Source organism: Petromyzon marinus, chromosome 37, assembly GCF_048934315.1.
Source record: "Petromyzon marinus isolate PM22_M1 ecotype Great Lakes invasive population chromosome 37, UKy_Petmar_22M1.pri1.0, whole genome shotgun sequence".
In the NCBI taxonomy this organism is placed as follows: Eukaryota; Metazoa; Chordata; class Hyperoartia; order Petromyzontiformes; family Petromyzontidae; genus Petromyzon; species Petromyzon marinus.
This window is the reverse complement of record NC_133703.1, coordinates 12,540,599-12,566,447: the sequence shown is the minus strand read 5'-3', so window position 1 is coordinate 12,566,447 and position 25,849 is coordinate 12,540,599. Positions and strand designations below refer to the sequence as shown.

General features: G+C 49.1%; 1 protein-coding gene across 2 annotated transcripts in view; it reads right to left on the bottom strand.

Moving 5' to 3' along the window:
- Nucleotides 1–1,961: 1,961 nt before the first annotated feature.
- The window catches only part of FLII (FLII actin remodeling protein), a 45,458-nt gene continuing 21,570 nt past the window's right edge, over nucleotides 1,962–25,849 (bottom strand). The window contains exons 13-30 of one of the 2 annotated variants that reach the window (XM_032967384.2): nucleotides 25,266–25,478; nucleotides 24,557–24,736; nucleotides 23,574–23,656; nucleotides 21,697–21,771; nucleotides 20,610–20,693; nucleotides 19,526–19,697; nucleotides 17,759–17,866; nucleotides 16,908–17,099; nucleotides 15,070–15,264; nucleotides 11,888–12,027; nucleotides 10,890–11,091; nucleotides 10,333–10,487; nucleotides 9,456–9,516; nucleotides 7,165–7,293; nucleotides 6,513–6,619; nucleotides 5,266–5,371; nucleotides 3,668–3,733; nucleotides 1,962–3,206 (exon numbers count right to left, since the gene is read on the bottom strand). In XM_032967384.2, coding sequence (XP_032823275.1) covers nucleotides 3,072–3,206; nucleotides 3,668–3,733; nucleotides 5,266–5,371; nucleotides 6,513–6,619; nucleotides 7,165–7,293; nucleotides 9,456–9,516; nucleotides 10,333–10,487; nucleotides 10,890–11,091; nucleotides 11,888–12,027; nucleotides 15,070–15,264; nucleotides 16,908–17,099; nucleotides 17,759–17,866; nucleotides 19,526–19,697; nucleotides 20,610–20,693; nucleotides 21,697–21,771; nucleotides 23,574–23,656; nucleotides 24,557–24,736; nucleotides 25,266–25,478 — 2,403 coding nt within the window. In that variant the 3' untranslated portion in view covers nucleotides 1,962–3,071. The other variant, XM_032967383.2, reaches the window with a different exon arrangement.

The following is a 25,849-nucleotide window of genomic DNA, read 5'->3' as shown; positions in this document are numbered from 1 at the left end:
CCCCAATTCACTCAAGATTACAAAACATATTTTATCCCAGGCTGGTGCGAATTCAAACGAGACCGTGGTTTAGGCTCCGATCACCATGGCCGGCCGTTGGACACAAACGCTATGCCCACAGTCGGAAGGAAGGCCGAGGGCTTCAAATATAGATCAGGGGGACAAATTCAACCTATTCCCGGGTGGGGGGGGGGGGTCAGTAAATTTAGTAGCACTTTGTAAGATGTCCACAGTAGTTGGTTGTCCAAGGGACGACTGGTGCTTGTCATAGGAATGTGCAATTTCCATCACCGACTCTGGGCTGCCAACAGTGATGAGCACTGTGCTTCTCCTTGCTTGCCCGAGCGTAGAGGCACTTTAACCGATATGTCCTTAGCGGAGTAGCTATTACCCATGCTCTTCTGATCCTTGTGCTCTCCGGTGACCTTAGTAATTTTGGCTGCAATGTGGCCATTGTCTCCAGCGGTCCACCCAAGGTCTCCAGTATCCGTGGGGGAGCGGCGAGGATAAGTGGACACGGCGTGACATGTCCCTTCATGGGCATTAGAATACTTTTTAGCCACCGGCTGGCTGAGGGGTGAAGGTTCAACAGGGTCTTGACCTTGCCGTGTGATTGATCATCATAAACCGTGGATAAATTTCGATTTAAAGCTTTCGTGACTGCAAGGATTCATCTTCTTTGGTTCTTTCGGTGAAGTCACGTAGAATGAGAATAAAATAATAAATTGATCAAATAAAATAACACAATAATATTCTCACGACGTTTCGGCCACAACGCATTTCTGTGACCAGTCACAAGCTAATCACTCAGCTATTCTATGCTAATTCCTTTGTCAAGGTGCTTTGTTTCTTCTCACACAGCTTAAAGGTCGCGATCTGAGCGTGGCTTTGTTCGCTCCAGCGCTGTCCTCCAGACAGTCTCGTCCCTTCACCTGATGAAGGCCGCTTGTGTTGTGGCCGAAACGTCGTGAGAATTTTACTGTGTTATTTTATTTTATCAATTCATTATTTTATTCTCATTCTACGTGGTGACTTTACCGAAAGAACCAAAGAAGATGAAACGGTGGATAACTGGGGAAAGGAGACCCGTGCCGAGTTGCACAATTGTAAACTTCGGCATGAATCGCGGTCACAAAGCAACTGACATTTCTAGCAAAACAATCCTGCTGTATAATTACACGCGGGCCGAGGAATTTTTGGGAATGTTTCGAACCGCGCCGCTGCAGACCTCTGGCGAAAAGCTGGAGCCTCCAGTTAAAACGGTGAAATATCCCCACGAGTGGGAGCCGCATCGCAACCTCCGCATGCCACCCAATGCCCCAAGCTGAACGAGATCTCGGATAAGGGGTCGGCTCACTTCCCACGTCTTCCCTCCAGGGTCCATAAATTGTGTACCATTTTGCGGCAAAAATTAAAGAGAGAAACTGCAATACTGCAGGAGCAGTGGTGCAAGAGCACATTGAACGAACGCTGCACGTAGCTTTCGAATCACACGTAGTTCAATGAAGAGATTACATTTTCACTTGAGCGTCAATGAAAATGAACTCCTGCATCTATAAGTAAAACATGCCTGCACGTTGAACTTCCGTTTGCACCGTACGTAGCCGAGAGTGCAAATAGGGAGGTGCGGGGGAAGGACAACAAACAAAACACAAAAAAAACTGTTTGAACGCAATGAGTTTTCATTCTAGATTTAAAAGTGCGCAACTTCACCCGCATCTAATGAGTGGCCTCAATTAAATTGTGCTGTGGGAGGGACAGAGAAGCCCGCGACACATGGAGCTCATCCACAGATAGCTTGGGATATACAACGGCGATCCATTTATAGCGACCCCACTTATTTGCAATCAACCTCTTACTATATTCTCAAAAGGTGTGATTGAACTGTTGTGAAATGATGGCTCTGTTATTATGTTTACAAATGGTTGTTTACCCAAGAGGGCTTCAGCGAATCTCAGGACCCGGAGGGTCCTGCCAATTTGTCACGGCAGGGGCCGGTGAGTGCCGCGTGTATACTCCAACCGAGCGATCTGCGGCACGGTTCTTCAAATTTGGCAAATTTGCACCGTGACCGCCGGCACGCAATTGAATGATGTCACGGGATCCTTAACATTCACTGTGACGCAAGAGGGCTTTTTAAGTATTTTTACGGTTAATAACGCGCCGTATCCATGAACGCGGTTGGCAGTTAAGATTTTTCATAATTTGCCAGTGTGGACTGCAAATGGATGTGATCGAGCTGCAACTCACATGGTCGGGTCTTGCGGAAGAGGCCATCGTGCTCCGACACTTGCTACTAAATGTCTGGTGCCCAATCATTAACCAGGGCGGCCGCGAGATTCGAACGTGTGACCCCGCTGGACCCGAACGTGCGACCACTGGACCGTGTCACCTCTCACATCTTACAGGCGAACGGGAAGGAAAGGCGGTAAGCGTCTTGGGATTGGTGCGAGACACGTATGCGGCCTTGTGAATTAAAATACAGCAAAACCCCTCTTAACGACGGCAATTAGTTCTACGAAACCGGTCATTAAGTGAGTATAGGAAATACACGTTAATGGCTTAATTCCTTCCGATAGCATCGAAAGTTACCCTTTTTCACCCAAAAAACGGACTTGATAATATTTAAACAATGGATATTAATGCATAAAGATCCTAACATTGTAAACGCATATTAAAGGAAACATGGTTAATCAATGGATTCATTCATATTTACTGTACCTAAAACAGCCCGTCGTTAACAGGGGAATAGTCGGTAAGCGAACACATTGTGCTCTACGGAGGCCTGTTGTTAAGCGATTAGTGGTTAACCGGGGTGGTCGTGAAGAAGGGTTCTACTGCATAGGTTTTTTTTCCCCTTTCCTATAACATCTCCCCTAGTATTTCAGTGGGGCATTTATAAACGGATCAACCTTTAAAAGGCAAATAACGGAAAGAAGAGAGTTGTGAGCAGATGTACGGGGTGAATAAGGGAGCGACCGTGACATTTTTATACTTGTTAGTTTTTTTTTTTACGATCGCGAGGTTTAAGTGTTTTTTTTTTGCGAGCGAGCCTGGGGGTGCGTCACCGCTCATTCGCACTGCTTGCGGAACTCCCCCCACGCGTGGAAGCAGCGCGTGAAGTACAGCGTCTCGTTGCCCTTGCGCACCAGCTTGAGCTTGCGCGGGCGACCGGTGTCCTTGCTGCGCATGTTCTGGATGTACACCTGCAGGGGCGACATCGCGGTTTCCGTTGCCGCTCCCGCCGCCGCCGCCACCAACCACACACGTGGTTACGCGTGTACTTACACAGGACCTTTTGTCAATTCAATGCGGGATGAGGGCCTTTTAAAAAGGGGGTAATTTGACCAAACTTCACCATGTCGGTCAGTGCGGGTTGGTGAAGGGCAAGCCACGGAGCAGTGGCGTGGAAGCATAGAAGTACAGTATCACAATGTATTTTTGCCACGCAGCCCCGCGCGTACGATTCCACCCTGCTACGCAAGGTGGTCACAACCCATCAGAGCACTATCCTGGCTCAAACGTGCTGATCTTCTGAAGATCTGATGACATCAGGCGCTGATGACCCAATCACCACAGCTCGGTATATATGTTGAACTTCTTTTGCACCGTTCATAGCCCACCGAGCTACAGTGAGGAGAAACGGCTGTGAGAGAGTGGTTCTTACCTGAACGGCCTTCAGGCTTAGCTTGATCTCCACCTGGCTGGTCTGAGTGCCCACCCACATGTAGACCTGCACAGAAGGAACTCGTGTTAGAGAGTCACTTGCAATTGCATTTGACAAATGTCCTTGTCTGTTTGCATGTGCGTACAATGGTCACCTTAACACTTATTTAGCTTAACTTGCAATTGTGCTATGATCAGGCTATGGATCATCTGCCCGAGCTGACTTGAGATACAGGGAGTTTATTAATTGGCATCGATGTGTGTGTTGCGCAGTGTTTTCGAATTCCCATGTGACGCGGTTACTTTTGTTTTGCTCCGATTTTTATTCGCTTCGCTGCTGAACTTTTTTTTTTTACTTTTGGAAAAACTGGCGACCCAGGTCACTCTTTCAAACACGGTTTTCATCCTGGTCTCTTTTAGTTCCCACACCTGGTTAAACAAAATAAACTCGCTCTGCGACTCGCTATACTGCTTCCCTGCTGCCACCGTCGCAAGTGCTTCACAAGGCTGGAGACTTAAAATGCAGAGTCGGGGTTGGCGGTTCGCTCGGATGCGATCGTCGGGCTGGAAACTGGGGTCTCAAGATGAGCTTTACAACAAACTAAGTTGATGGTAGCGGTTAGGGAAGGGGGGCCCCCCTCCCCCCTCCCCCCACCCACCTCCCCCTTGCATATATATAATGGCCGCCAAGAGGAAGTAAAAATGTGGCGTTGGTAGATAACTCAATGTGCGTAAAACAGTCGGTTGTGAGAAGGCGGTCAGAGACGTTGTTTTACCACGTAGATTTTTGAATAAAAAGTTTTTTGGGGTGGAATTGCGTAAATGTAAATGCGTCGTTAACCCGCCACCATTCGACACAGCCAATTTGTAAGGTTTGTCATGTAAACAAAACGTTCCAATTAGTTACTACTTCAGCACTCCAGTGTGTTGGAGCGTAAGCCCACAATATTTCCAACACACCGGTGTGCTGAACTAGTAACTAAGAGGCACATTTTATTTACGTGAAAAACCTGAATAAATGGCCGTGCCGGGTGGTGGTGGGTAAACGACACATTTATATTAACGCGATCTAACCCCAAACACCTTTATTGTGAATAATATTGGTCGCAAAAGCTTCCTACATGTTAAACTAGATTTCTGAAGGTGGTTGAGGCGTACTTGAATTATATTCTTGCATGTGTCAATGCGTTCAGGAGCCAAATGCCAATGCCGAGGTCTACTCAAGGGGGCTTAAGGAGAGAGGAGTTTCTGTAGTTTTGCTATTCCTCCGCCGATGAAGGGTCACACACAACAGAGAGATTTACCATGTGGTCCATAGTTTGGGTTGCATGGCCACCACCGTACTCCTGTGATTTGCCTCTATAATCTACGAGTCTCTATGTATTTCTGCGTGTCTCTATCGGTTCATCGATTGGTTTATAGTTTGGGTTGCATGGCCACAGTCGTACTGTGGCTTGTTTTTAAGGCACGCTTGAATGATGTGCAGTGCTAGGCAGTGTTCTTTGACTTGGGGAATGAAAGCGACGCATCGGGTTTTGTGGTTGGCCGTGGTTGTTGGGAGGAGTGGTGCGACGCATTGGAGGGACGGCGTGGTGTTACCTCCTGCCCGTTGTCAAGCAGCATGATGTCATCATCTGCCAAATCGTCTTGACAGAAGTCGGAACACTTCTCTGACACGGCAAAGTAGCCCTTCTCATTCGAGCATCTGGAACCAAAAAACGAGGACAAAAGATAATGAATTAACAGTAACAAATGCACACGCAGCTAAACACGCTGGGCTATCCCCATCTAGGGGGCTAAACCTTAACAACAAGTACAGAACATCGCTGAACCTTAAAGGGGAAAAAAAAAACAAGGAGAGTAACTTGGCATTCCGAGAGTCAGTCTGTGCAGTGTCCGAGTTGCCCCGCGAATGATTTTTCAAAGGCACGTTTTCCCCATGCTCAGAAATGAATTGGGTTTCATATCCCAAGCAGCTCTGGAATATTCGAAGATGACGAGCCTTCAGCCGAGCATGCGCATGAGGATTTCACGTCAAATATAAATGTCACCCCCTCCGGAGTCTGTCTGTGCCACGAATTATCGCAACCAAATGGCACGAGCAGCTGGAAACGCCATTCGCCACGCCTAACAAATGTCATCACAGCCATTGCTTTGCAGTAAATTATTGAAGTGGCATCTGATATATGGTTAACGATGCTCGTAAAAATACGTTTCTTGCGTTTCTTCCCATTGCTGCAATAGAACCGAGCAGGTCTAGGGATAGGTGTTGGACATTTATCAGCTAATACGCTGTCCAGATTATTATTTCACACCGATATGCTGAAGGAGTGCAAGCTCGTGCACGCTGATATTTTGGCGAGGATTCTTCAGAAACAATGTGGACCCCAAAAAAATTGATTTTTAGATAATAGTCAATCCCCTGCACCTATCCTCTACAGCAGTGGTTCCCAACATCTCTGGGCCACTGTCAACACTCAGGATCATTTCGTGGCCAACGGTGCATCGATAACATATTTTTCCGAGTGAAAAAGGAATGTTTTTGTTGCTGTAATGTGTTCGTTAAAACAAATCCATGACAACGATCAACTTGCTTTTCATTGCCTAATCTGAGCAGTTGAGTAACGGGCAGTGGGGAAAAAAAAAAATGTTATTTTGTGTGTAAAAACAAAACAAAAAATTGTAGCGGACCACATCCGATGGGGCTGGTGGACGAGCAGCGGCTGCAAGGAGCACACAAAATACCACGTCAGAGGGGAGAGCGCGACAGCCCTGGAAGAGCAAGCGGTCCCCGGAAGAGCAGGGCTGCCCGAGCAGGTATCCACGCGCTAGGCGCGAGCACTCACCTGAAGAGGCGTGCGTACTTCATGTACTCAGCGTCCTCCTCGTAAGGCTTGCTACCCCCGATCCCCACCCAGAAGAAGTTCTCCGGCTCCTCTCCCTCGTCCACCACCTGCAGGGAAGAAGGGGGGGGGGGGGGGGGAGCCACGACAGGGAGGTTTTGTGGGACAAACCGAGTGCCATAATGCGTGCGAGCAACCTTGCATTGGCAGCGCCAGCCTCCAAATAAAAAAAATTTCAACGTTACGGCCACATTATTTTAGCCAGCCGCGGAACAATGAGACAACCGTGTACCAGTTCCATATTCGCCATGGAACCTCGCACCTCCGATTAGCACGGTTGTCGATGCACGGTGCAAAAGATGTTGAACATACATACATTTTTAACACGTAGGCTTTCGCGACCAATATTATTCATAATAAGGGTTTTTGGGTTAGATCGCGTTTATAAACGCGTTTATAAACGCGATCTAACCCAAAAACCTTTATTATGGATACATACATTTTTATGAATATACATTGTGATTGCTTTGTATGGGCCATCCACACCCGACCAGCGGAACAGTGTAAAGCATTTCTGGGGCTGTATCCTTTGGTCAAAAGCCACAGAGAGAGAAACACAGGCGGCTGCGGCGAGACGGGCAGCTGGAGAGAAAACCTGCTTGCTGTAGTCGCTGCTGAACATGGTGTTCATTATTTCCTCCGCCAGCTTGGCCTGATCTGGGTCAGCGGCACGGCCAATCCAGGCGTACACGATCCCTGGGCTGTCCTCGCTGTTGAAAGGAACCTGCAATGAATTTGTGCAACAACAAAAAGATTAATTTGTTTATTCGCAGAAGCCCTTGAGAAATGTCCTTTTAGCAAGTAAATGTTTATATCTGGCGTGGCGCACAAATGGTTGCTGTGGCCAGAACTACGCATCAAGACTGCACATCTTTGTCTCCTCAGCGCTGATGTCCATTATTACGCATGTTTATCCAGGAAAGCCTCAACGACTCACTCGACTCTTTTTTGGGAGGATATTGCCACCCTTCCTTCTCCCTTTCTTGTCCTCCCCACTCGTACTAACGCCTTCCCTGTCCCCAACTCCCCATGGCCACCCATCATCAATCCACTCATATTTCCATCTTCGTTTATTCCACGCATCGTCACCACCTCATTTTACATATAGCCCATCCACTCATCTCGTTTCATCTCGCCAACCATCTTGTACCATAGTTAGTTTAATGTACAGTGCTTTGGTTAAGGTGATGAATATCTAAAATTAGTAATATACGGGTATTTTCTTTACATTTTGGTAAATGTGGACCGTGATGCTGGCACACAATGGCCTTCTCTTGCGAATGAAGCCATGGGACCTTTACCGGCCACTGTGAATCAGACGCTGCGCATTTTTACGATTGGTACACCCGCAGTGAGAATCAGGGCGGCCGCTGGATTCGAACTGTGAAGCTCTGCAACAAGCCGCGTCACCGTCCAATGTTGATGCCGCACTAAACACTGCCATTAAAGTGACTGAAGCAAGCTGAAGCCATCCCATAGCTCAGATGCCTGGCATTAAAGATCAATATTACCATCATCATCATCAGTGATAATCAGTCGATTGTAAGATGAAGGCCTTTAAAGTAACAATCCACTTGTCAACTTCAGGGACATTCCCTACTTCCGCTGTTACTCCTTTGTTAGTCTCAACCACCAGTCATAATCCCTTCTTCCGATGTAACCCGTCTAAGCCCATGAAGAACAAAGATGTTAACTCCCTCGCCCGGTATGCAGGAAGTAATAGGTTCGATCCCAACCCCGACGCTTGTATATTTGGAGCATGCATATCTCTCCCCATGGGCGCGTGGATTATTTTTCGGGTCCACGGGTTTTTCCCTCCACGTTTAGAATCGACGTGCGTCTAGAGTATGTGGCTGCTATAGATGTCCACGAGATAAGCCAACTTCGCTGAGCTATCATTTGTGGCCAGGTCGCTTCTGAAAAAGAGCTATACAGCTCAGTGGGCCTTACCTGGTAAAACACATTTTTAGGTATTAATTCAACTAAGTGAAAATGTGCCATCGACCGTGTTTTAGGCGGTTTAGCCAGATAGTGCAGCTCTATTACGTGCATACAGCGAGGGAGAGGGGCGAGGGAGGGGGGCCGAGAGAGGGGGGCAAGGGAGGGGAGGGCGAGGGGCCCTGCCACTTGGTGAGAGACCAACTGGGGCATGTGTAGCGGGGGGAGTTCAGATTAAAGTGCACTTCAAAGGAAATACACTTTGATCTTACCTAGTGAGTAACTATGGAGATAAATGGGGATTAAAAGCCACAATGTTTTTATGTTTTTTACATGCAGGGAAACTCATTTGACTATATTTTCTTATACTCTTTGGTTCTTTCGGTAAAGTCACGTAGTTAGAAATAAAATTAAAATACAATAAATCACGACGTTTCGATCGCAACACAAGCGGTCGTCATCAGGCAAAGGAGTCAGCCTCTAAAGGCAAACTGTTTATAAAGATTTGGGGATGGGCGTAGCCCAAATGTACCAACAACACCAGGAGCATGGGCGGTGCACGAGTGCCAATGCAGCAACAATGCCAATGCAGTGGGCGAGAGAGCTGCCGTGGCAAGAGGTTATATAGGTAAGAAATTCTCCATTAAAGTGTAATTATTCACATATACATGCATTCGCTTGAATCTGTGGTATGCATGAAATATTGCAGTTCATCTTGCCGGCAAGCAAGATTCTTGAGAACTGCTCTTTGTGGTTAGTTTGTTCTTCCCCCGCACCTCAAATTAGCACGGTTGGCTAAGTACGGTGCAAAAGAAGTTCAACATATATACATACGCAGACGTAGTTGTGCGTGCACACAGCCCGCGGCAAGCAATGGCTGCGAGATACTCTGCAGACACCACGCAGAGCCGCAAGCACAAGAGCAGCGTGGCCTGCGCCAATACGCACCTTCAATATGTAGCAGAATTCCGAGTTCAGGAGACTTGCGTCCGTATTCACTTGAATGGACCTACAGCGGGACAATTATTGACGAAAACAAATCAGGACAATGCCACCCAACCAACCGGCTTTCTTATCATCTTCCCTTTCTCAGCCACAAGTCCCACTGCTGCGTGGGAAACAGCTGCTCGGGTTTTCTCTCTCTCCCCGTGAGCTTCTATTCTGCGCCTCTTCTCTCATCACATGCACCGTCCCCGTATCTCGTTCCACTGCCTCCTCCCATCCCGTCCCCCCCTCGGGCTCCCTCTGCTTTGCACCGGTGGCATCTCCACAGCACTTCTCATTGCGTCATCTCTGCCTCTTCTCAACACGCGCCCAAGTGTGAGTCTCACCCCCCTGACCTTCTTGAGAATATTTAGTAATCGCTACCGAATTCCTGCTTGCCTTTAGAGGTATTGCCGACATCCATCTCAGAATTATCATCTCCGTCCTTCTAAGCACCCACTCAATCTTCATTCTTTCCTAATAACGACGTCTCTGCACCCTCAAGCAGCACCGGTGGTATGACTGTTTAGTTTTACTGGGATCGTTCGATCACGTACATTATAATACAGCAAACCACTGTATTCTGTGCTCCTTCAATGGAGGAAGAGCAAAACTACGCAGACTCTCACGCCTAAAGCCCTCTCTCGACTTTGGAATTTAAGCTCCTGAACACATTGGCGTATGTAATGACAGAATCGAGTACAATTCCGTTTACACCTAACAGCAGCCTCCGCCCCTTTCCCTAACCTCCAGCCAACATGCCTCATCTGAAGCCGCCTACGCTGCAGCAGCGGCACGCGCAAGTGGCAGCCCGGGCGGGCGGGCGGGCGGGCGAGGGTACCGTGTGCACAGCGCGCTGCCGTTGGTGCGCAGGTGGAAGAGGCTGGGCTGCAGAGCGTTCTCTGTGGCGCGCCGCTTGCCCCTGTGGATAAGGAACTTGCGCTTGAAGTGCGACAGGAACTTGAGGTTCTCCTGCTGCTGGGTCATGCGCACCACCTGCACTCGTCGCGACGCACGCACGGGCACGGGCGCGTTGCTGAGCCGCCACTTGAGCCGGCACGAGTCCGCGGGAGGCGGCGACGCAGCGGGAGCGGCGGCGTGGTGGTTTGACCGATGTACTTTCCTTCTCAGACAACCTCCGGTCAACTTAAAAGATCGTCGTTGCTGGCGATGATGAACTGAACGTGCGGTGCGTCTTCGACCGATGCATTTAAATTCTCCTACAGCAATGATAACTATTATTGCGCCGATGCATTTTGGAAACGGAAAGTTCTCATGTTAAAATCATCATTTAGATTATTCATCAAGCTGCTGCGTGGGAGAATCATAACATGTCGAGTCCCCCAAGAGAGGCTGACCGAACACCCCAAGGAGAGTTGACGGGGACATTTGCTTCACCTCCATCTTTTTGCCGGGGAAGAGACTCTCGAACTTCTTTTGCAGGCTGAAGGTGAAGGTGAGCCACCCCATGTTGGAGGCCTCGCGGCCCTGCCAGAAGTAGACGACAGACTGCAGGTCCTCCTCCATCTGGCTGTCCTGCTCTCCCGCCTCCTCCTCCTCCTCCGCCCCATCCTCTGCGCGCTCCAGCGGCACCCAGTACCTTGGGGACAAGGAAAAGAACAACGATGCCTCTTTATTTTGTTGTGAACCAACGTCGGCGGTCACATCGGAAGGCACCCGATGCCTTGGTTGAGCATCAGAGTGCTGGGGTGAATTCTGTTGGCAGAGCACCTATCGCGTGATGGGCGTGGTTCATGAGGGGCAGTTGTGTTCAGCACCATGACATTTACACACACATACTGTGATATCAAGTTTAAATACCGACTGCACCAGATATTGTGCATATTAATCTAGAACCATAACTGGCTATGGGGTAGGGTGCTAACCACGACACCAGCACTTTCTGCTGACATAGCAGTTAATGAAACAAAAGTGAGACGCACTTGTACATGTACGCTGTTGTGCAGGTTGTAGTGGTTAGCATTTGTTATTATTTTTCTGTAGTACGAATGAAACACTGCAGCTCCTCTTGCAGTTACAGGTAGTGTAGTAGTTAGGATGCTGCGCTATGAACCCGGCGACCCGAGTTCGATTCCCGCTCACGGCCAACACCATTGACAATTATCTGAACCGGTCCTGGGTCTCCCCTAGGTCGACTCAGCCTCAAATGAATACCTGGTGTGGTGTGTGAACATCACCACTGGGGAGACAAAGGCGGCCAGGCGTGGTGCTGGCGACCCACTGCCCCTCGTGTGCCGTGCCAGCCTTCATAGGTGCTCGCTAACAGAATTTGCCCCAAAAGTTGGTTGAAGCTATACAGGGGATCTCTGTCTTTGCAGGTGCAAAAAATAATGTATTGTGCACTTGTGTGTGTGGCTTTGCACGTGTCTCCGTACCGGCACAGGAAGACATAGCAGTCGTGTGTGTGGAAGTGGCCAAACTCTTCGTCGGGCAGACGCACAAACTTCCTGCCCTCCAGCACAAACGACTCCATTCCCTCCAGGTCCTCATTCCACTCGTCCATCAGCGTCTCAGCCTGAGGACAGCACAGCATTGTCAACTCGGTTACGGTGACCGCAACACGGTTACTGCTCCTATTACAGCATCGCGCAGAGGTCGGTACCGCACACATTCAATAACTACGCCGCTGTACGTGCCAAAGTCCTACACGTAAGAGAGCCCCACAAAAACACCAACCTTGAATGTAAGGTTTACATTATACAACCTATACTCACAACACAGTGTCATACACGTGCAGACAACACACGTGCACAGCACGTCAAAGCGCCACACACAGTCGCATGGGAAGTTGTCCTGGGTAGAGGAGTGTGGGTGTCCGAGTGAGTTAGTGTGGTTGGTGTGGGTAGAGGAGTGAGAGTGTGCGAGTGAGTCAGTGAGTAGAGAATTGAGTGAGCGAGTGAGTCAGTGTGGTTGGTGTGGGTAGAGGAGTGAGAGTGTGCGAGTGAGTCAGTGTGGTTGGTGTGGGTAGAGGAGTGTGAGTGTGTGAGTGAGTCAGTGTGGTTGGTGTGGGTAGAGGAGTGAGAGTGTGCGAGTGAGTCAGTGTGGTTGGTGTGAGTAGAGGAGTGAGAGTGTGCGAGTGAGTCAGTGTGGTTGGTGTGGGTAGAGGAGTGAGAGTGTGCGAGTGAGTCAGTGTGGTTGGTGTGGGTAGAGGAGTGTGAGTGTGCGAGTGAGTCAGTGTGGTTGGTGTGGGTAGAGGAGTGAGAGTGTGCGAGTGAGTCAGTGTGATTGGTGTGGGTAGAGGAGTGTGAGTGTGTGAGTGAGTCAGTGTGGTTGGTGTGGGTAGAGGAGTGAGAGTGTGCGAGTGAGTCAGTGAGTAGAGAATTGAGTGAGCGAGTGAGTCAGTGTGGTTGGTGTGGGTAGAGGAGTGAGAGTGTGCGAGTGAGTCAGTGTGGTTGGTGTGGGTAGAGGAGTGTGAGTGTGTGAGTGAGTCAGTGTGGTTGGTGTGGGTAGAGGAGTGAGAGTGTGCGAGTGAGTCAGTGTGGTTGGTGTGAGTAGAGGAGTGAGAGTGTGCGAGTGAGTCAGTGTGGTTGGTGTGGGTAGAGGAGTGAGAGTGTGCGAGTGAGTCAGTGTGGTTGGTGTGGGTAGAGGAGTGTGAGTGTGCGAGTGAGTCAGTGTGGTTGGTGTGGGTAGAGGAGTGAGAGTGTGCGAGTGAGTCAGTGTGATTGGTGTGGGTAGAGGAGTGTGAGTGTGTGAGTGAGTCAGTGTGGTTGGTGTGGGTAGAGGAGTGAGAGTGTGCGAGTGAGTCAGTGAGTAGAGAATTGAGTGAGCGAGTGAGTCAGTGTGGTTGGTGTGGGTAGAGGAGTGAGAGTGTGCGAGTGAGTCAGTGTGGTTGGTGTGGGTAGAGGAGTGTGAGTGTGTGAGTGAGTCAGTGTGGTTGGTGTGGGTAGAGGAGTGAGAGTGTGCGAGTGAGTCAGTGTGGTTGGTGTGGGTAGAGGAGTGAGAGTGTGCGAGTGAGTCAGTGTGGTTGGTGTGGGTAGAGGAGTGTGAGTGTGCGAGTGAGTCAGTGTGGTTGGTGTGGGTAGAGGAGTGAGAGTGTGCGAGTGAGTCAGTGTGATTGGTGTGGGTAGAGGAGTGTGAGTGTGTGAGTGAGTCAGTGTGGTTGGTGTGGGTAGAGGAGTGAGAGTGTGCGAGTGAGTCAGTGAGTAGAGAATTGAGTGAGCGAGTGAGTCAGTGTGGTTGGTGTGGGTAGAGGAGTGAGAGTGTGCGAGTGAGTCAGTGTGGTTGGTGTGGGTAGAGGAGTGTGAGTGTGTGAGTGAGTCAGTGTGGTTGGTGTGGGTAGAGGAGTGAGAGTGTGCGAGTGAGTCAGTGTGGTTGGTGTGAGTAGAGGAGTGAGAGTGTGCGAGTGAGTCAGTGTGGTTGGTGTGGGTAGAGGAGTGAGAGTGTGCGAGTGAGTCAGTGTGGTTGGTGTGGGTAGAGGAGTGTGAGTGTGCGAGTGAGTCAGTGTGGTTGGTGTGGGTAGAGGAGTGAGAGTGTGCGAGTGAGTCAGTGTGATTGGTGTGGGTAGAGGAGTGTGAGTGTGTGAGTGAGTCAGTGTGGTTGGTGTGGGTAGAGGAGTGTGAGTGTGTGAGTGAGTCAGTGTGGTTGGTGTGGGTAGAGGAGTGTGAGTGTGCGAGTGAGTCAGTGTGGTTGGTGTGGGTAGAGGAGTGTGAGTGTGCGAGTGAGTCAGTGTGGTTGGTGTGGGTAGAGGAGTGAGAGTGTGCGAGTGAGTCAGTGTGGTTGGTGTGGGTAGAGGAGTGAGAGTGTGCGAGTGAGTCAGTGTGATTGGTGTGGGTAGAGGAGTGTGAGTGTGTGAGTGAGTCAGTGTGGTTGGTGTGGGTAGAGGAGTGTGAGTGTGTGAGTGAGTCAGTGTGGTTGGTGTGGGTAGAGGAGTGTGAGTGTGCGAGTGAGTCAGTGTGGTTGGTGTGGGTAGAGGAGTGTGAGTGTGCGAGTGAGTCAGTGTGGTTGGTGTGGGTAGAGGAGTGTGAGTGTGCGAGTGAGTCAGTGTGGTTGGTGTGGGTAGAGGAGTGTGAGTGTGCGAGTGAGTCAGTGTGGTTGGTGTGGGTAGAGGAGTGAGAGTGTGCGAGTGAGTCAGTGTGGTTGGTGTGGGTAGAGGAGTGAGAGTGTGCGAGTGAGTCAGTGTGATTGGTGTGGGTAGAGGAGTGTGAGTGTGTGAGTGAGTCAGTGTGGTTGGTGTGGGTAGAGGAGTGTGAGTGTGTGAGTGAGTCAGTGTGGTTGGTGTGGGTAGAGGAGTGTGAGTGTGCGAGTGAGTCAGTGTGGTTGGTGTGGGTAGAGGAGTGTGAGTGTGCGAGTGAGTCAGTGTGGTTGGTGTGGGTAGAGGAGTGAGAGTGTGTGAGTGAGTCAGTGTGGTTGGTGTGAGTAGAGGAGTGTGAGTGTGTGAGTGAGTCAGTGTGGTTGGTGTGAGTAGAGGAGTGCGAGTCAGTGTGGTTGGTGTGGGTAGAGGGAGTGAGAGTGTGCAAACAAGCCAGTGTGAGTAGAGGAGTGTGAGTGCGCGAGTGAGTCAGTGCAGTCGGCGTGGGTAGAGTGTGTGTGTGTGCGCGAGTCGGAGAGCGCTCAGCACCTCAGACAGTGGCATGGGCGGCTGGCGAGGGTAGAAGAGTGCCGAGAGGTCGGCCTTGAGCTGCTGCTGCTGCCGGGGAGCAGCGTCCTGCTGCACCTTGCCATCGAGGCCGGTGGCTCGACCCACGGCGTCGGCGCTCCGCGTGTAGTCCACCGCCAGGATGTCGTCCCAGTTTTTGAACTTGGACTTGAAGATCTGCGCGCAAAAGCAAGCAGTGCAGCTCTCAGGATGTACAGCGCTGAGAGTGGTCACGAAGCTAATGTTACGGCCCAGGGGAAGGCTTTTCTTTAATACTCAAACTAATCCCAGCCACCCCTTGTTTTCAGTTGGATATTAAGGCTATGGCAAGTGCAGTAGACTGACGAGTGCATGTTTATTGGGATTGGGTGCAATCAGAATGAGAATGTTTTTCACGAATGACAACACAATAGAAACCAACACATTTCCCGGCAAGTAAGTAATTAGAGCATGTTATTTATAGCGCAAAAGCATCGCGGGTGTTAACACGCAGCTTAATTAGATTTGATTAGCTTTTTTACATTGTCATGGTTCCTAGGATTGCACAAACTAACAATATTTATTTAGAGAGCAACTTTCATATGACCAGGTTCAAGGCATAATAATAGGGTTTTTCCCATTTTTTGGCAACAAAACTGAAACCTTATTACAAGGATTCATGTCTGCATGAACCACAATACTTGCAGTCAAAATGCAAACAAAAAACATACTATGATAATATATGCATTGTCCTTGAAACTGATTGGTCCACACCGAGGGACGGCTTTCTTTGTGGACTGGCAAAGGAGTTCTAATGATGAGGTTCAAGGCACTTTAAACTATTTATAATAAAAAAAAACGTTGTAAAAACGCTCATGAAACATACCATGTGTGTGTGGTGTGTTATCTAAATGTGACCCATACCAAGTGGGTGTGCCTGTGTGATCTGGGGAGCGGTGAATTAGTGGTTGGTGCATTGCGTTACGAAACCAGCGAACATATGGGACTGGTCCTGGGTCAACCCGAGGCCGATTCAGCTTCAAATGAGTACTTGGTGCGGTGTGTAGGCATTCTTCACTAGGGAGACAAAGGCGGGTGTGGTGCTGGCCATCCACCCCCTCGTGTGCCGTACCGGCCTTCATAAGTGCTAGCGAGCAGCACCTGCCCCAACGATCTGTTGGGGCTATACAGGGGACATTTGTCTTTGTCTAGCCTTCCCGCACTTTCTGCTGGTGTGTACAACATTTATAGAGATGCCGTTGCATGTAGACGCTCTATAATCCTAGATTGTGCTGTATTATTAGAGCTACCAATCGTGGTCCAGTTAGGCCTGGGACAGCCTCGGTTTCAGAAAGCCTGTCGAGGTGTCCCGAAGCAGTTGTAAAATCCAGGATCTTGTCTCGGAATAAGATGTGTCTGGTCTGAAACTAGACTCTTGATAGGGCCAAAGGGAGGCCATACATGAATGGCAGGTATAGTGGGCGGGGATGGCAGAGGAGTCGGTGAGGCCTCAGAGCAATAGGTGGGGCCCAACATCAGAAAGAGCGAGGTCACTCACCGTGTGGTTGGGCAGAGTGGCCGAGTGGCCGAGAGTCCGAGTGGCCACATGACTTTAAAGTCGAGTGGCTGAATAGTCCAGTGGCCGTGTAGCCGAGTGTCCGAGTAACTATAGTCCAGTGACGGAGTGGCCAAGTGGCCCAGTAACCATGTGGGGGGGGGGGGGGGGGGGGGGTGTGTGGCTACGTAAAAGTGGGCAGGGCTGACGCAGACAAGGACTGCCACGCGCCACCGCTGAGCCCGCCAGAAACACGGTGGAAGAGCTCCGCCACGCATCGCGGTACCTGAGACTCGGTGCCCTCGATGTTCTTGAGCACGATGGCGTGACGCGGGCGGGGCAGCATGGCGCACACCTCGGAGCCCAGCTTGAGCGCGGCGGCGCGCAGCAGGCGCGGGGAGTGGCGCCCCATCCAGATGAAGACGTCCGAGTGGCAGTCGAGCAGGTACACGCTCCTCGTGTCCATCAACGACTGCACCTGCATGGCGTGCGCACGAGCGGGGGGGGGGGGGGGTTCAGTGGCGCCACGTCGATTCAAGGGCGAGGAAAGTTCCGCCCGTGACTTTTCAAGCGAAAATTTCAGGGAAGAAATTGCATCACGCCAGCGATTCAGAATGGAAATTGAACGGATCCTGCAATGCTTTTGGTTTGTATTCAGAATTTTGGACGAAATACAGCCTTTTGTTCAAATTCAACCCGCCTGATTTTGTCTCAATCCTTCAGAAGGTATACTAGGGTTGGACACAAGCGGTTAGCATGTATGCTGTGTATAACCTGTGCTCATGGCAAGCATCACAGCATGCGGTAATATCGCTCACTATCGCTCATTCATGGTAATATCGCTCACTATCCACGGCTTTGGGGTGGAAGGATTCACCCTCCCAGCAATTCCGTGAATCGTTGTGATTCAACTCAAGAGATGATTCTCCTTTGTAACGCTCCTGTGAATGGGCAGCACCTCTAGCGGACTTGCAGAGGGGATACGTGAACGTGCAATAAATACCATTTGAAAAACACGCGATTACAATGCGTGTAGTGCGAGCTTAAGAATGAATATTAATCGACAAATCAACGGCGTCGTTTTACCCCCGCGATGGTTAACGTTGAAACGAGACTCGCTCTCCATGCAGCACTAACCAGCCTCTGCTCGGGCATCAGCTGAGCGCACAGCTTCTTGTTCTTGTGCTCCACAGACAGCCGGTAGTTCACCTGCGGTAGCTCCAAATAGCCCTGGCCCAGGCCCACCTGCAGGCACAACACCCGCATGCTTAGGAATCGCTGCCATTCGCCACTTCACCCATTTCCCATTCCGATGACATACACGTACATCATCAAAATGAAACCGAAAGTAAAACTAAAATAAAATAACTTTATCGGTACCGAGGCTCCCAGAAGGCCACGCGGGAGGGCGTGTGGCAGTTTGGCGCCAGCTATTATAGAGCGTGGTCGTGTCGCTACGGTTCTCTGCGGGGAGTAGAATGCCTTTAAAAAACCGACGGTGATGTGCCTCACTTAATAAAATTAACGGCAAGCCGCTTTGCGCGTTCCGAGAGTCAGCGGTGAATGGGACCCACCCTGCAATTTGCAGACGTCTCGGAACGGGAAAGGGTTAACCATGGTGGCGTCGCCATGTCTCAACCTGGTTGAGTGTGCAACTACGGAGGCAAGGGCCATGGTCTCTGCGTGCACACCCCTAGGGGGTTTAGAGACTGGATACTGCCTGGCGTCTGGCCTCGTGGTCCTTATCTGTCGATTCTCAGCTGCTCAGTGTCGTACCGATTCTCTGCCTCCTGTTGCAGCTGAAGGAGTCTCACCAAACAGCTGCGTAGTGAAAACGATCATGAACCTCCACCACAGGCGACAGTCCCAACAAAGCTCGTGGCCATCAGGTCCGCTCAGATAGAGATCTTGTTCAATGTTATTTGCATTCTTAGATCATGCATTAGGACAAACGGCCACTGTTTAGCCTGATGAACTGAGGTGGTACTGTGAATGAGTTAGTGGTGTACCTACCCAGTGGCAAGGTACGCGCAGAGGGGTGGTGTGGCAAGTACCGGGTCTAGCCGCGTTTAACTCTGGCGTGCTTACATTCACCGCACTTTACCAAGAATGTTTTTTGAGGATAACCGATATCATGATCAGACACCAATAGCCGCTGTTGGATTCACAAAAATACTCAAAACATTTGTCAATAACTCATCATGTGCTATGAAGGGGTGTCGCTCGAAACGTCACCCATTGCATAGTTTTATTTTTCAAGCCACACAGTGTCATTGACGAATGACCACTGCCAACGCAGCAGCACCACCAGAGAATTTGTTTACAATTGAATTCATAGCGCAGTGACCCAACGACCGTGAGCACACAAGACGCGATAGGGCCCAATGGCCTAACGCCGACTGAACAGTATACCAGCACAATACAGAGAACAATACAAAGCGTTTTCTACGGCGAGGATGAGGAATGTATAAACGTGCATCGTGCTTTAACAAAGCAAAACGTCAAATATATATTTATTTAGAAGAGCGATACAGCGGCAGTAATTGGTTATTTTCACGAAACGATTCACAAAAAAGACAAAACCACAGACCTCTCTTGGTGAGATTCAGACAGCGGAAGAGAGGCAGAGGCTATGACGGAAAGGGAAACGCCGTTCCAGCATGTGCCGAGGAGGCGGTGGGTGGGGGGGGGGGGGGGGTGTTCCCCCCACACGTGACGGATCGGGGAAGGCCGAGCGAGGAGGAGGCAGCATTTGCTGGAGACGCACGCAGCGGCGAGGGAGAGATGGGCGCCACGAGAAAAGTAAGAGTGAGCAACAGCAAGAAGCACCAACAGCCACGAGGGGGACACTTGGGGCGTCCGGAGAACGCGAGGCGACGTGTTTTCTCGTCCCCGACCCATTACCCTGAAGAGTTTGGGCGTGCAGGGAACGAAGTCGGCAGGCACGTGAGGCTCAATCGAGTCAGGTTGCTCCCCTAAGGTTGTCCAGAATTCCTCGGGCTCCTCGCCCTGCGCCACCATCAGGATTTCGGCTTGACCCTTGCGCTCATTCTTGTTGATCTTCTCCGCAAACAGCCTGGAGGAGAGGAGACGTTGCATTGTGTGGTGCGTGGAGGGCTTCTCCAACTCCATCCAAGCAGGTGAGAGAGGAAAGGTGGCGCCTATTTTTACGCGCGTTTTCTGTGGGTGGTTGTGTGCAATGTTTTTTGTGCTTAAGAGAGAGATAACGGACGTCGATTCAACGATTTAAATCAATTCTTAAGCTCAGGACAAATGCAGTGAATCATATGCACAATGCATTGCCTATTTTTATTAGTTGTAGATGTTTTAGCAAATAACACAAAGTGGCATCACGGATGTGAAATGTTATCACTTTCGCCTGGTATGCAGGAGGTCATGGGTTCGATCCCAACCCTGACGCCTGTATATTTGGAGTTTGCGTGTTCTCTCTCTCTCTCACATTGGTTGCGTGGATTTTTCTCTGGGCACTCCGGTTTTTCCCTCCACATTTAGAAACATGCCTTCAGATTATTTGGCTGCTATAAATTCCCATGTTATAAGCCACTTTGTAGATCTGTTATTTATGCCCAGGTCACTTCTGCAAAACAGCTGATAGCTCAGTGGGGGCTTTACCTAGTAAAATAAAAAATGTCATAGTAAAAAATAATTTTAGCTTTTTTATTCAGTCCACATGACCCAAGCAGCCACTAAAGGCACGACATTCACCAACACATTATTGATTTCCAGTGTTAATTATAGACTTAGTGCTGCAAGCAGCACGTTTTGTCACTACTCCTACACCCCCAGCCCCTCCTCTTCCTTCAACTCTTCCCCTTGAGATGTTTTCAAGCGCAAGACCTTCGTGAACGCAATGCAGAAGCACGACGCTTGAAGAAGAACACTGGACGGTTGTAAAAAAGGCCTCCAGTGCTATTGCAACGATTGTAACGACTGTGGCAAGGGAGGAAAGTGGGTGAGAGGCGGGCACCTGCACTTGGTCTTGGCGTTGAGGCCGGCACGTCGTCCCTTCCAGATGTAGATGGTGTTCCCAGCGTCCAACATAAACACAAAGCTACAAGGCAAAAGCCAGGAGAATCAATTTACAATTCACAACAAATGTCTCCTATTGAGCAATATAGGCTGCTGCAAGAGGCCCGAGATTTTCAACAGATACTGGCAGACGAGTATCAGACAAACAGGTGTAGCAGCAGAGGCCTTTTGATTGTATCCTTTATGTCAGGGTATCGTGCCACTCAATGACATGTTAAGTGGTTCTAAGTATACAACGCTGTCACATGCAAGCGATGCAATCTAATTGTGCCCAGCATCTGACCTAAACACAAAGTTAAAGGCAAAAGCCAGGAGGATCAGTTTGCAACTCGCAACAAGTCTTCCATTTAACAATATAGTCTGCTGCAGAAGGCCCGAGATTTGCAACAGATACCAGACATAGTAATAGGTTTTACCCTTTTAACTGGCACAAAAACTGACACCTTTATTCAAGGCATCATGTTTGCAGTTTTTGTGCCAGTTAAAAGGGTAAAACCTATAACTATATCTTGTTACTGGCAAAGGAGGTCTCATGATGTAAATGCTCACCCCGAGCCCTCAATACTCTGATGGTGCGCTGTTTTTGAGTTGTACGCCTTTTGGCGTCTTCTGGTCCAACACCAGTGGAGACTAGACTCTAAGAAAAGCTGTCTCGGGTGTGGACCAAATTCAAGGACAGTGCATATTATTATCAGTTGTCTCTTTTGTTTGCATTTTGACTGCTTGTGTTGTGGTTATTGCAAACATGATGCCTTGAATAAAGGTGTCAGTTTTTGTGCCAGTTAAAAGGGTAAAACCTATTACTATATCTTGTTACTGGCAAAGGAGGTCTCATAATGTAAAAGATACCAGACAAACACGTGTAACATCGAAGGCTTCGTGGTTTTATGTCAGGGTATCAAGCCACTCAATTACAGGTTACGTGGTTCTAAGTAAACAACACTGTCACATAACAAGCGATGCGATCTAATTTGACAGAATGGAAAGGGACGTGCGTGAGGATTAGCCATGCTGCATGTCCTCACCGTAGGTCCAACGAGCTTCCCTTGAGTGCTACTGCCTCCAGGTGGATGCTTTGTGTACCGTGACAGCGGTACAATCTGCCCAAATGAACAAGCACAGCAGAACACACGTGCGCAGGATTTACCGACTGTCGCTACTCGGGCGGTTATTGGGTTATTGGGGGACGGTGATGTGGAGTGGTGAGTAGTCTGAGGGCGTCTGTATATGAGCGAGCATGACTGCGTGTGATTTGCGCGTTTTTGTGCATGTGTCCATGCCAGTGTAAGCCATTGTGGGTGGCAGTGGACAGTTTAGTCCATAAATGCGCGAGACTGACGCATATTTAATTTTATAAGTGGGCTTTCACGACCTATGTTAGGATTCATTATTACAGTACTTATTTTGGGTTAAATAATTTAAGTATAAAATATATTTTTTTACAAGCCTTCAACAATCAAATAAAGCTTTCACATGGGCAAATATGTAAATTGATTTTGTTTTATAGCAAACTAATGTTGAAACGTGAGCACGTGTGAGAGTTGAGCTTTGTTTAACATCTGATGATGCTGGATGTAATTTGCAGCGAAATGTTATTCGTACTAAATTGCCACAATTTTGCTTGGACTTTTCAACATTCCTTCTCTAGTTTGCTGAAAAAAACAAATACAGTGGCACATTTGGCCACGTGGCAACTTTATTTGATTGGTTATGAGGTGGTGGAGGGTTACAGTAAAAAATCTGACATCAAACCTACACGGCGATCTAACCCAAAATAAATTACTTGTGCGGAATATTTGTGCGCGGGCTTGTACGTGTGCAAGCCTGTGCGTGTGGGAGTGTGTGGAAACATGTGCGCGTGCGAGCGTGTGCGAGTGCGTGGCCGTGTATGTTCGAGCGTGTGACACGGGGCCCTTTCAATCGTGTCGCCCGTTCAAAGTGTGAGACACAACAGCTCCACAATCTCTTACTATGCCTGTGTCGACTCGCATCACCACAATTTGCTATATTTGCAATGCTTTCTATTTGTCATGTGACACGGTTGTTTTTGTTCCGATCACTATTTACTTCATCGCTGTACTTTGTTTTTTTGCCAATTGTCATTTTGGTGAGCGAATGAGACTTATCCTGGTCTCTCCGAGTTCTCGCCTGGTTCAACAAAGTAAACTGGAACCATGCGGTGCAGTTTGAAGTCACCCAGGACCACTGTGCTTCAGGTCACATGGCTGCAGGGTTAATTGGGAGCAACTGCCTTGTTGCTGACCCTGCACTGCCAATGCATTGCAGATGGGAGGATAATTAATGTACATGTAATGGCTTTCTCTGTTCAGTAATTTTACTGTGGAATTTTTTATCTTTACTTTTCTAATGCATATGGACTTTTTCTTTCAAAAAAGTATTTAAATGAAAAGCTTAAAATCGTTGTCATGCTGTAGAAATTATATCATGCAGAGATAAGAAATTCAGTGCAGGTGTAATATCATTTCGCGTCCAGCAAATGAAAGTTACACTTATAAAAGGCTCGTGACCACATTTGCATTCGCTTTTGAACCTGAAAGAAGCTCTCGCAGATCTATAATTCTAAGTGTTCTATTTGATTTGAACTTGAGCAATTAAATTAAATGACACTGTAAAGTATGTAATACTTCCTACCAAACGAACCCATCCATTTCATCTTCTGTTTAAATCCAGGTGTCACTAATCCATTTACCCAAAACACAAAAGCAGCAGCTGCAGGGCTTTCTGTAGGATGTGGAGATGAGGTTGGAGTTATCATTAGCGATGCACACAGCAGAATTAAAGGATTTCTCCTGCCAAATCACCACAATTAACGTCGCCTCAACCGCAGCCACTGCGACGTCCACCTTAAGAGCAGCCCATTTCACCGATGACACGAACTTACCGGATAATGTGGGCGTTTTCCTCCACCGTGAAAAATCCGCTAGAAGTTCCCCCTTCAATGTACGATATGGAGCCATCAAACACCTATACACTCACATGCAGAGACGCAAAAACAAAAGAGCCCATTATTCCAATCAACAACAGCAAGATCAATAGTCAAAGTGCGAATATAAAACTGACAAAAAGTCCAAGTTCCACATCATTCATCGGACAGATGAATTCGATTGCATAGATAGAACTAGATGTCACAGAACATCAGGGTAGACGTAAGTGTGATTGCCATGCTCCAAACATGGAAGTTTGTCTAATTATAGCACACAAGGCTGCAAGAGCCAGGAATTTCTAATGTGCAAAACTTATTCAAAAGCAATGCTGTTTTCCCTAAATCTTAGAACCAGTGCCTCTTATATGAATTCCTTCCCCCCCCCCACCCCCCATAATTCCACTCGATTACGTTCCTGAAATACCTGACCACCTAATAGAATGCCTCTAACCTACACAGAGACATAACCTCATATCTCCGACCCAAATGTAAACATCATTTTGTTTTTATTGAACCCGAAAACCGCGATCATAGCAGAGGGCCCATAAACATACATGCAGGGCCTGTATATCCAGGAGTGGTACCCTCTGGGTAGATCATTCTCCCAAAACAGGGGCTATTTTAGGGTATATTGGGTTCCATTTATGACCGAGGCAGGGGTGGGGACTGGGAAAGGGGAGGGGGAATATGACCAAAACAACGAGCGGAATAAAAAAGACAAGAACTTAAATCCCATGTCCGTGCATTCTCCCCCTTAGAACAGCTGTCATTCAGAGAATATTGAAAGTAAAGTGAATCCTGGGGGCCTGTCCCCCCTCCACCTCCTCAACATTCCCGCTGGCTTACCGAGTGTAAATGTTGCCTGAAAACCCTTCTAAGCGTTCCCTGTTATTCCAGGCCCCCCCCGATCCCCCACCACGATATCGGGAGGCTTCACTCACAGCGAGGAATTCTTCGCTCTCGTCGTCCATCTCCTCCCGCTGCGACCTCCCCTCGGCGCCCAGGAAGTTGCGCAGGTTCACGGCGTGGATGGCGGCGCACGCCTTCTTGTCGAGCGTTGCCTTCGCCCCGATCCAGTAGTAGATCTCCCAAGCGATTGCCCCGTTTTCGTCGATGAATGTCTGTGCAGAGAAGGAAGCCGAGCACGCAGAGAGAGGGTGGAAGGGCAAGCGAGCCGCCACACAGGCCTTCAACAGGGCGCTCTTGGCAAGCATTTTGCACCCTGTGTCTAGGAAGTGTTTTTCCCGCTGTACATTCAGAAACAATCTGCTCAACTACAAAACGCACAAAGGTCATGCTTATTTGGGGAAGATTGTTATGATTTAGTGTCATCCTGCAGTGTGCATAGGTTTTGTGAAACGTGCAAAAAAATTAAGAAAAGCCGATTACAATAGGTTTTCACGAGGGTCCTCCTTGGAATGTTTTGACCACTGTTTCGAGGATATTTTCCCCTGCCTACCACTCCCCGCTCAAGTAATTGCACCAGCTGCACTCTGCTCCAACAATCAAAGCCTTCTGTCCAAGGTCCTGATCAAAAACCTGCACTTCACACAAAAGGTCATTCCCTCTCTGCTGCCGCCACCTCTGGCAGTTTGCGCAATAAGAAACCCATCTCCCCCGACCCCCAGCAAGGGAGGTTAGGCCACTCACCCTCAGCACGATGTAGCAGTCAGCGTCGTAGAACTTGCCATGGTAATATTCTTCGGTCAGCTGTGGCACAAAGTTCTCAATGTGCCACACGGACACGCCGGGGATCTGGCCTACGTCCTCAGTGAAGATCTCCGAGTAGTCGAGCTGCGGCTTGGCTAGGCCCTCGTCCCAGCGGCGGCTCTTCACCTCCGTGTAGCGCACGTCGCCTCCCTCCTGACGACGATGATGACGTGAGTAAACAGGGGTTTTTGTTTTTTTTCATGAAACAAAACATAAAGGCTCGTTACAGCGTATCATGAGATTAGCATGATTCTAGGTAGGCATTCACGCGGGATGCGCGTCAACAGTTTTATCCACCGTGCGTGTAACCGTGAACTTGAACCATCAGCCGTGATTCTATGGACTACCTCTGGGAGTCCTGACCTCTAGCCATCACAATCCTTCTAGCGACGTGGCCTGCCCAACCCCACTTACTTTTGTAATGACGCCGACACGCGTAACTACTCGGGCCTTTTATTAGACACAGCACCAACACTAGGCCCGGGCTACTTTCTTGCCGCTTGAAGCTCGTACTCTCCCAGAAC